The sequence below is a fragment of the Condylura cristata genome, unplaced genomic scaffold, assembly GCF_000260355.1.
Source record: "Condylura cristata isolate star-nosed mole 26May11 unplaced genomic scaffold, ConCri1.0 scaffold00022, whole genome shotgun sequence".
Lineage (NCBI taxonomy): Eukaryota > Metazoa > Chordata > Mammalia > Eulipotyphla > Talpidae > Condylura > Condylura cristata.
Genome location: NW_004567123.1, coordinates 32,356,233 through 32,367,339, shown reverse-complemented (window position 1 = coordinate 32,367,339; position 11,107 = coordinate 32,356,233). Strand labels below are relative to the sequence as shown.

Below are 11,107 nucleotides of genomic sequence, written 5' to 3'. Positions count from 1 at the left end.
GAAGTGGCGTTAGCTTCTTAGTGCTGGGCTTTACCCCGCTGCGCCACCAGGGAGGGCCCTAAAGTCATTTCTATAGAGTATGGGGTCTGTTTTTCTCACCCAGCTGGTATCCAGTGTTTTCTCGAAGGTTCTGTGCATTTTTCTTAGTTATAAGATGGCTTCATTCTGGGGCTTCTGAAATTGCACTGCCACTCAGCCACCCACTTGGACACTGCAGTTTAGAGCTGCAAACTAGTATTTTTCTCTGCTCCGTCCTGAGTGGCTCCGTCCTGAATTGGCTGCATCCCCGAACTTTCCTCTTGCTTCCCCTGTTTTCTGGTCAGCATTCTGGGAGTTTCTTCTGCTATATCTCTTCCATGCTAAGTACCCCTGGGGCTGCTTACTCCCTGGAAGTTTTGTTTTTCCAGCCACAGCTTTCATTTCCAGAATCTCTATTTGCTCGTTGGCTCTGATAACTTCAAGTTCTTGACTTAGACAGGGCTTCCCGGGTCTGGCTTATCCTCGGCATTTGATGATCAGGTAGATTAATTTTTATTTGGACATGGTCGGTCTGGAGTCCAGGAGGGGACGTGGGGTGTCCTGTTTGCAGGGCGTGTTCTGAGTGTGGGGTTCCCTGCCTCCAGGCGTCTGTAGCTCCCTGGGCCCCTGAAGCATTTCTGTGGCATAACCCCCGTCCTCCCCCAGCAGGCCGGCAGGGACAAGCCTGTTGCTGTTTGGTGCATGTGAGGGATGGAGCCAACCTGATGTTCTTTGAGTGCTTCATCCAGCAAGGAGCCAAAAATCTGTCCCAAGACTGCACCACCTGCCCCTCTGGTCCTGACTCCCTCTGCGACCCTCCCCTTTCCCATGCAGGCTTGCGCCTATGACTTGCGCCACCAGGCTGCCCTTATCTAGTCGGTCCCTTGGGGTTCGTGGTGTTCCGGAGCCGTCGATGAGTGGCATGCGCCCCCTTGCCCCAAATGCTGCCATCTCTTCCCACCTCTGGGGGTTTGGACAGAAGGGTGGGGGGCAGCCGTGTGCCAGGGCTACTTTCCCAGCCAGATCTCTGCAGTCATCTTAGTAGAGGGAGCCCCTAAACCTTGGACTCCTCCTTGTGTGTTTGAAGGCGACAAACCGCACAAGTGTGAGTTCTGTGACAAGTGCTTCAGCCGGAAGGACAACCTGACAATGCACATGAGGTGCCACACCAGCGTGAAGCCCCACAAGTGCCATCTGTGTGACTACGCGGCCGTGGACAGCAGCAGCCTCAAGAAGCACCTGCGGATCCACTCGGACGAGCGGCCGTACAAGTGCCAGCTCTGCCCCTACGCCAGCCGCAACTCCAGCCAGCTCACCGTGCACCTGCGCTCCCACACAGGTGAGCCCGGGCCGCCCGGGCCCTCCCTCGTGTTCTGTACGCCCTTCGCCGACTTACAAGCACACGCAGCCCTGGTGGGTGAGTCGGGGCCTCTGCCTGTGGTGGCACAGGGCGGCCGGGGCTGCCTCTGCTCGGGACGGTGGCTCTCTGTACGAAGGGAAAGGCCGACAGCTGGTTTTCTGACTTGACTGCGTAGACCCCAGGTGGGGGGAGTCCCCACGACTTCTCGAGTAAAGTGTGCTGCGTGACTAGGTGTTTGGTCATTTAACATGAACCGTGACTGCATGGCCCATTGGGAGGCCCAGGGCAAAGCCGGCAGAACGTGGTTGCAAGTCAAGACCGTTCGTGCCAGTGCTAGCTGTTAGCTTGGCCAAGAGCTTTTTGCTTCCCTGTTTGCAAGAAATAACGATAGAACCAGCCCAGTGTGGCACAGATAAGGGGGGCTGGGAGGCTCACGAGGACTCAAAATGAGAATTCCTCGTTTCACCGAGTAGATGGCAAAGAACGGGGCATTTCCTGACATTCGAGACTGAGGAAGAGAGCTGTGCTGCAGAGACACAGGGCAGGCGAGTGTAGTCGGGAGCACCCGTGGAGTTCAAGTGAAAAGCTCAAGTCTCTTGGCAAAGCAGCTCAAGCCTAACCCAGCGCCAGGTGAAGTCCACGGCAATGGTGTTTAACCCTCAAACCCATCGGCTCTTCCTACAGTACTGAGTTTTGATCAATAGCCACTTGGGAATGGTGGTAGAGAGATGGACGTCTAACAGCACGTCCTGGAGTTAGAGTACTTGCTGATAGGTCAGAAACGAGCTGTGCTTTTTGGGATTTACCCGCTGGCAAAGATGCCACATCCCCCAGAGAGGTCTTCGGAACGGCAGTCAGGACAAAGGTGCAAATGAAAGCTGGTGTCGCTGCCTGTAAAGTTAGTTTCCCAAAGGTCAGGTGCAAAAATTCAGCAGAAGAACTGAGACTAAGAAGCCGAAGTCTGGTTTCTGACTAAGGCTACGAGGAAGAGAGAGTAAAAATGAGAAAATCGCATAGGAAAGGAATGTCCCAGGTCGAAGGGGCCAGGAGAGGGACAGGACTGGAGAGGCAAAGCAGGGGGGCATCACACTTCAAAGCCTGTCAGCGCGCCGGCTTCCTGGGGTGGGGGGGAGGCTACTGGAACAGAAGCCTCTCAGCTGCAAATGATTGAACGTCAAATCCCATACCCAGCCAGACTAACTCAAGTCCAAAAGTAGAACAGACCAAGACAGACAAGGACAAGAGTTACTCTCAGCTAGCACTTTCATGGAAGTTACTGGAAGATAAATTGTAGCAAACAACACTTAGTGAAAACAAAATCTGGCATGAGATATGTGGTGTGTGAGAATTCCAATAGAGCCAACTGGGATGGCGGTGAAGAAAAATACCAGGGTGGTGCTTGGATAGAAGGTTGAGGGGGAAAGTCAGTCAGAAGCGCCATGTCAAGGTCCCTGTACTGAGAGACTGACTAACTGGAAGTTAGGGGAGACTTTTCCTCAAGAACCACAATTCAAAAACCATGATAAAAGGTGACCCAAGATGAGCATGTGACAGAAGACTCTTGATTTGATCTTGATGCCAGCACCAGGCAGCATCTACGGAGCGGGGGGGTGGGGGGGGGGCCTGTGATCCCGTTGCGGTACCTGGTGCCAATGAAGGTCACACATCTCGTCACCATACGCACTGTCTGAGTCTAAAGTTGAAAACACGGGGGTCCGAATCTAACTGCTATTGAACCTAAATGTGAAAATAAAGCTCTCTGACAAGGGGGGCGGTGAAGCAGGACCAGGCACAGCTAAAACGCGCCAGTTGACTGCCAAAGCAGTGAGAGGAGCTCCCCCGGTTAGGAGAACGCGCCTGAAGCGCTGACACACAGCAACCTCCAGGGGCAGAGCATGGAGGTGTGGGTGGGGTTCTCATCTCGGCTTGTGGTCCACAGACGTTTCGTATAGCAGTAGCTCCCCAAAGAATGACAGCCCCTTTGTAGTTTGAGAGCTGGAAGTGTCTCCAGGATTCCCAGGAGGCAGCGGCTTCCTTATCTGTTCCCCGCCGCCATGTTTTCATGGCTTGGAGCAGTTGTGTGTAACCTGAATCACACCTCTTCCCTTCCCTGTTCAGTTTTGGGCTGTCAAGAGTTCCCGTCCAAACCTGAAATGGGCCCAAACCCCTCACTTACCTTTGAGCCTCAGTTAGGCCATCTGTAAAATGGGTCGTGCCCACCAGGTCTGGGAGCGCCGACTCGGATACACCTAGCCCCGGCTGTTGGGAGGACGTGGGTAAGGAGTGGAAGAGACCCGGCCATCTCGCCCACCCCGTGTTCTGGTCTGTTGGGGGATGGGGTCTGTTTTGCCGCCTGCTCTAATGGAAACGCACCTTCCGTTGCTAGGGGACACCCCCTTCCAGTGCTGGCTCTGTAGCGCCAAGTTCAAAATCAGCTCGGACTTGAAACGGCACATGATCGTGCACTCGGGGGAGAAGCCCTTCAAGTGCGACTTCTGTGACGTGCGCTGCACCATGAAGGCGAACCTCAAGTCGCACATCCGCATCAAGCACACCTTCAGGTGCCTGCACTGCAGCTTCCAGGGCCAGGACCGCGCCGACCTGCTGCAGCACAGCCGGCTGCACCAGGCCGACCACCCCGAGAAGTGCCCGGAGTGCAGCTACTCGTGCGCCAGCAAGGCGGCCCTGCGCGTGCACAGCCGCGTGCACTGCAAGGACCGCCCCTTCAAGTGCGACTTCTGCAGCTTCGACACCAAGCGGCCCAGCAGCCTGGCCAAGCACATGGACAGGGTGCACAGGGACGGGGCCAAGACGGAGAACCGGGCTCCGCAGGGCAGAGACGGGGCCCGGGAGGGTGGCTCCCCGCACGTGGCCAAAATAGTGACCCAGCGGGCCTTCCGCTGTGAGATCTGCGGCGCCTCCTTCGTCAGGGACGACTCTCTGCGCTGCCATAAGAAGCAGCACAGTGACCAGAACGAGAGCAAGAACTCGGACCTGGTCACTTTCCCCCCTGAAAGCAGCGCCCCGGGGCAGCTGGGCGCTCTGGTCTCGGTGGGTCAGCTGGAGGCGGCCCTGGAGGCCAGCCAGTGCCTCTAGCCCAGCCCCTCTGGGGGGGGCTGTGCCCCCTGCAGCCTCCGGAGGTGGCGTCTGCAGCCACAGGGCACCAGGACAGCCGTCCCCGCGGTGACAGAGTCCCCCAATTTGACTTGGTCGGGTAAGGGGGACGGGGTGACCTTGGAGTGCCCGTTTCTCTAGAAAGGATGGCTCCCTGTGGATTCCATCCATTTCCGAAAGCGCTCCATCTCCGATGGAACGATTAAACCACGTGGGAAGCCGCCGCCAAACTGACCTGGACACTGATCGGGATGAGCCAGACACAGATGAGCGCCCGGCGCGGAGGGCCTCGGGCGCGGACAGGGGCTGTTGCTAACCCGGTGGTGGGAAGGGCGTTTGTCTTACACATTTTTGTGTGGTTCCCTTTATCTCTTGTCTTATAATAAAAGGCACACTGGCTTGTAGAGTGCCGTAAGAGGAGCGCTCCAGAGGTCACCTGTGCGCCTCGCCATCTGCGCAGAGATTCAGGCCTAAGGGCCCCCGGGGTTTGCAGCGTTGGCGCTGCGCGGTTAGACCTGTAGGTGGCGCCAAAGATCAAGCGAGCGCCAGCTCAGCCCGCCCCAGGCGGGACCAGGTCTGGTGGCAGGTGGTTGAGGGAGACCAGCGCCTTCACCCCCACTAAGAACTGGTGTTTGCTGAACCAACGAGCAAATGAGAGCCCACAATGCTTGTGAATGTACATTTTACTTGATTGGGACTTAGGCGATGGCATGCCGCGGGGATATAATTTCTCCCAGGTGGCTTTGTGGTACTCTGGCATCTTTTCTTCAAATACATCCTTTGTTGAATACAGATCTGTGTGTGCTCTCACCACGCTCTAAGCATCTGTGTTTTTCAAAATGGATTAAGGAGAGCCGTTGTTTTGGTACACTAAGTAAAAGAAGTGAAGTTGTTTGTAGATCATTTACAGGGAGTATTTCATTCATGAAATAGCCAGAGACACTTAGCTTAAAACATGTATTTTTTTGTGTGAACAAATTTGACTCCATTTAATGTTGAGCTCCAGCGGGTGATAACACTGTCGGATCTCTCTTGGAAGAAGACAAGGTGAAAATGGAGCAGAAACACAGGATGGAATTAGTTGTAGCTTTGCAAGTAGCACTCTTTTTTTAATACTATAATAGTTTATTTTTACATCATTTTGCGCCTTTTTCCATCTCAGCTGTAATCCCCGTAGGCTTCCCATCACCAGCTCACCTGTGCGCCATCACCATAATCCCGTGCACTTCCCTCTCCCACCATTTTTGATCCCATTCTCTGCTCTACCCCTGTGAAATGTCTCTGGCACATAGTTGCTCGTTATTATTTTCTCCCCTAGTCCTTTACACTCCTGCTATGAGTGAAACCATCCTGTATTTTCCTTTTCTTTCTGGCTTATTTCACTAAGCAGGATCCCTTCCAGCTCCATCCATGTTGCTGCAAAAAGCATGTATTTAAAGTTTGTTTGTTTAAATTGCTGAGTAATATTCCACTGTGGATATGTACCACATCTTTTTAATCTAGTCATCTGCAAGTAGCACTTTTTTAAGATTTATTTTTATTTGATACATACAAGAACTGGGGTGCAGGTGTCTGGGGTAAGAAGATTCACCAGAGACAGAATGGGGAGCAAAACAGGTGGATTTACTGAGATATACTAAAGCACTGGGTAAGACAGGAGAGGTCTGCTGTGCCCTGTGGGTCACCTCCCTGGCCAGGGACCGAATTTGTGCTGCAGTGGCTGGTGATAGCTTCATAGTGCTGTATCTTGAACCCCTGTGCCTCCAGGGAGCAAAACTGTGTTCTTTTGATCACCTCCAAGTCCAGAAATCAAAGTGGCATCCTTCCTCTCTGTGTTTGTTTCCTCGCTTTCTAAGCATTACAGAGTGTGGATCTGTTCCTGCAGTTTCTTCTCTAAAGTGCCCATGACCGTGGCAAAGAGCTCCCCTCCCCACTGCCCTGTGTTAAGGGGTCCCCCTGTGTGCACTCCCTCCTGGGTGCTGCTGAGGGCTGGGATTAGGGTGCAGCAACAAGCCCCTTGGCTTTTGTTGATTAGCTTTGGCCAGTGGGAGCTCTTAGAAGCTGACCCGGAAATTCAGCCAGGGCTGTGGGAGAGGCAGGCTGCATCTTCCATGTAGAATTCTCACATTTCCTTCATTACAGTAGGTTTGGGAGAAATTATATTAAAATATTTGCCTTAAAAAAAAATATTTGCCTGGCAGGGTAAGATTTGGGTGGAGGGATTATGCCTCCGTGTCCCTGCCTCTTGCTCAAAGGTGCAAAGAAAGCTTGAAGGTGCAGACACCTTCTAGGGCGGAGTTTGCACCGGAGCGGCTGAGACGGCAGTGCTTGCCCCGGGCACACAGGCAGTGAGTGGTGGGTTCAAACCCAGACACCCCGACCCGAGACCCTGCAATTTCACCCCAAGTCCTGCGCGGTCCCTTCCCTAGCTGCCATGACATTGGGGACATGGCTTTTAAGTGTCCCGTGTACCGCTCAGCAGGAAACTAACATGTGAAATGCACCATCGACACCTGAGCACACAGCAGACCTGAGCGGGCCGTCGTCATCGCTGCTGGGCCGCGCTTCATCCATCTAGACCTGTTTCAAACCCACCTCTTCATCCTGCCCCAGCGGATTTCCCGCCTCCTTCCCAGGGTGGCTGGACCTATCTGCCAGGGCGTGGGGTCTGGTTTGCTGCCTCTGCGCATCCCTGGCCCTGGCAGGGAGGCAGCTGCCCCTGCAGCCTGTGGTTTGAGGTGACCACCCTCCAGTGCCGGGCCTGGGAGTAGGCGGTGGGGGTGAGCGTCTGGCAGGTGAGCCTCGCCAGGTGTTCAAGGAGCTCTGACCTCAGGAACTGTGGACATGTCAAGGTGACACCATCCAGATGTTGCAGCGCCTGGGGAGTCGGGGTCCCTCAAGACCCCCCAGGGAAGGAGCAGCCCCCTCTCGTGCGGCTAGAGCGCTGGCTGCATCCTCACTTGCTAAGGTCAGCGGCCTCGGTAACCTGGTCCTCAGGACCCAGAGGCTGGGTGGGAAGTCTGCTTTGAACTCTCATTTGTCGTATGACTTGGTCTGTCAAAAACTGTGCCTGTTTTTTTTTTTGTTTTGTTTTGTTTTGATTGCCTTTGGAAATTATTTTTTCTATCTGGATGTTTCATTGGTAAATGACTTAGGGAAGTGCGTTCAAGCCTTCTGACTTTTTTTAACCTATCAGTTGGGCTGGTCCGATGTCCTGCACCATGGGGTGGGGATGAAGCCGGAGTCATGAGAAGCTGGAACAGGGTCTGGCACATTCGCTGCTGCTCAGCAGCTGGCTGATTGCCATGCGTGTTTCTCAGCGGGTCTCTCCCGCCAGCATTTCTCAGTCACCTGTCTCCTACTGCAATGTACAGTGGTTTCCCTCACCCCCAAGTCCCATGTGACTTTGGAATGAAGCATGACATCATACTTGCATAACTGACATAGTGGCTTGACTTTATGAGAAATAATTTCTGACGCTCATGCTGCATTAGGACAAATGAGACCATCAAGAGCCTTCTCATCTCTTCGCCATGTGAAAAGTGCTTGGACTTGGATCATAAATGGGCGAGCTAGGAAGAAGGGGACACAGTAGAGATCATCTATTCATTTTATACACAGTTTAATTCCACTGTCAGAAGATAGTGAATTCTTAGTCCCCACTGGGAAGAATCTGATTCAAGGACATTTGAGTGGGAGCCAACACAAGATGGATCATGTCGCAGCCAGCAGTTCTGTTTGTAGGAATTTCCCCCATGAAATTAAATATGTGAGAGTAGCGGAAGGACATGGGGAGTGGGGTTATCCAGGAGCGCAGTTAGCACCTGCCACTTCCACGAGGCGGGACAGGCCTGGCCAGAGGACGCCACACAGCTCTAAGGAGGGGGTGACCCTTGCATCTTGCCACACGCGTCGTCCAGAGGCCGTCATGAAGGGAAGAACAGCAGGTGGCCGGCGCACACATGTGCCGTGTGTGGACACCGCCCCCAGGGACACGGGGTAGCTGATGGGCTCTGTGGTGAGTGCACTTAACGCCACTTCCCAGAACCTAGCCACAGGATGGAGAACTTTCTATGTTAACAGGTGAGTCGCCATCACTCTCTCGTGGCCATTTAAGTTTCGTCTAATTTTCATCATTAAAACCTGCTGCAGGGCCTCCCTGTTGGTGCAGAGGTTAAGTCTCAGCGCTATCAAGGTATCTGCAGCCACTGCAGCACAAGTTCGATCCCTGCCAGGGAGGGACCCACAGGGCGCAGCAGACCTCTCCTGTCTCCCTGCTGTTCCCCTCAGCAGTGGATTTCAGTGGATCTGTCTGTTCTGCTCCCCACTCTTGAGTCTGGAGAATCTTCTCACCACCACCCCCACCTCTGGCCTACACCCCAGGTCTTCTATGCATAAATAAATAAATCTTTTTAAAAAACAAAGCCATCAAGGCTCCTGAGTGTCCAGGGGCCAGGTGTCAACATGCAGACCTAAATCCCTGCATCCGACAGCACGGTCAGTGCTGTATAGATAAAATTTCTCCTTATTAGCTCACAGAAACAGAAAAAGCAAAGTCATTTAAAAGTCTGGACTTTTTGCCCCAAGAACTTTAGAACTTTATTCCATTGGTTTACTTAAGATTGAATGTGGATATAAATCAGGGCCCAGCAAAGCCGTAAATTCTAATTGAACTGTGATGTTCAAATGACCAGAAACTGCAGCACCGTAGATTTTGGGTGATAACTGGGCTTGAAAATCGCCTGGATCGCAGGCAGGGAACCATTTCCAATCGATTATCCTTCATCACTAAAAGCCTTCAGGCTGTTTCCATCCCTGTCCTTGTGACTCTTGAGAGCAGAACAAAGCAGTGGTCAGGGAAAGGGCTGGTGTGGCACCACCACAGATAAATGCAAGGCTTCTCCGAGCTCCAGCTCACAGCCTAAGGGGTGGAAATTTGCAGCAGCTGACAAAACCCAGTGGGAAAGGGAGTGAGAGCCTGGGGTGTGCCGGGCCACCCCCACACACTGATTCCTCAAATCGACATATTTAAAGGGCAGGAAGCAGAAGTGCTTTACGAGGCTCGGCAAGGGCTGCTCATCCTGCTCTCATTTCCAGCCCCATCTAATTATTTGGGGAAAGGTTCAGGACTGCTACAAAGCAGCTCAGTGTAAGAACAGCTAAAAGATCGTTCTGGGGCTGGGAACCTGGGGAGACCCCCACATGGGGCCTCATCCTGCCATTCTTCCCTCCTTCAAAGCCCCTCAATAAAATAGTTTGACGCCCCCAAATAAAAGGATCCGAACCCCTATGAAAAGGATCCGTGAAAGGTGTGTTAGAGAAAGGGCCTGGGGTCACGAAGGGCATTCCAGGCTGGCTGGCTTAGTTTCTTAAAGATTTATTTATTTATGCACACAAAACTGGGGTACAGGCCAGGGGTGGGGTGGGTGGGGGTGAGAGGCTTCACCAGAGACAGAGTGGGGAGCAGAACAGGCAGATGGACAAAGTGCACTGCTGAGGGGAGCAGCAGGCAGGCAGGCAGGGAGAGGTCTGCTGGGCCCTGTGGGTCACCCCCTGACTGGGGATGGAACTCATGCTGCAGTGGCATGAGTTCAAGATAGGTCCAAGATGCTGTGGTTTAACCCGTTGCGCCCCTAGGAAGGGCCCTGACTTCGTTTCTCAAAGCAGAGTTCCCGGCACCCGGCGTCACTGCTCTGTGGAATGGGACTCAGCGATCTTCCTGGAGGAAAAAAAAAAAACAACTGGTCCTAAAAGAACAGAACTTTAAATGTAATGACCTCACCCCAGAATGCTGGCCGTGATGAAGATGGTGTTACCCACGGTACCGCTAACATGGGGGGGGACCAAGGGGGGTTACCTTCAGTTCAGAAACGCTGAGCACTTCCTCAGCCTGGGGTCGTGCAGGACACAGAGAGGCAGGAAGAGGCATCCTGTGTCTCGCTATCCCTCTCACACAGCTGTGTTTCTTCATATGTAAGCGTAATGATATGTTTTCAACAATTTCAGCCATCCTTAAAGAGATGTATATTCCGTAAACGTGGCCAGAAAGCTTGATCATCAACTCGGAAAATAGTCAAGTTAGATTCCCTACTTCAGTTATAAATGAATCCCACGTCAAGCAAAGCCTGAAATACAAAGCCAGTCTTCATGGAAGAGACTGGGGGTCTCTACTCGCGCCCTTACAGGGAGAGAGAGTGGCTGCAGATAGCTTGACAGCGCAGAGACTTTAAACCCTGCACCACCAGGGAGACCCCGTCTTGTGTATTTCCTGTTGCAGCCTTGGAATCAGCCACGTCTTAAAGAAGCTGCAAATCCTTTAGCTGGAGAAGAGTATTCAAAGTCACCGCCTGGCACTAGTGGATCTAGCTGGCTGGTGGGTGTCTCCACCGTGAATAGAGGACACCACCCTCACACAGGCCATGGTCAGGCTTTCCCTGCCTCCCACCTGCCTCCCCACAGGCTGCGGCAAAAAAAAAAAAAAATTCTTACAACATAACCTGCACCACGTCAATCTCTTTGGAGGGTGTCAGGTAACCTCTCAGTCCTCCAGCCTGGGAAAGCAGAAGCCTCCCTCGGGACGAGCCCCTGAGAATAACGCCCCACCACATCTTGGTG

At 53.2% G+C, this 11,107-nt stretch overlaps 1 protein-coding gene across 1 annotated transcript in view; it reads left to right on the top strand.

Moving 5' to 3' along the window:
- Positions 1 to 4,892, top strand: part of ZFP64 (ZFP64 zinc finger protein) — a gene marked incomplete at its 5' end in the record, with an annotated part of 65,247 nt that extends 60,355 nt beyond the window's left edge. Inside the window, 2 exons of the mRNA XM_012728133.1 lie at positions 1,106 to 1,357; positions 3,765 to 4,892. Of these exons, the coding sequence (XP_012583587.1) occupies positions 1,106 to 1,357; positions 3,765 to 4,474 (962 nt within the window). The remainder of the gene's footprint in view (positions 1 to 1,105; positions 1,358 to 3,764) is intronic.
- Positions 4,893 to 11,107: the final 6,215 nt, after the last annotated feature.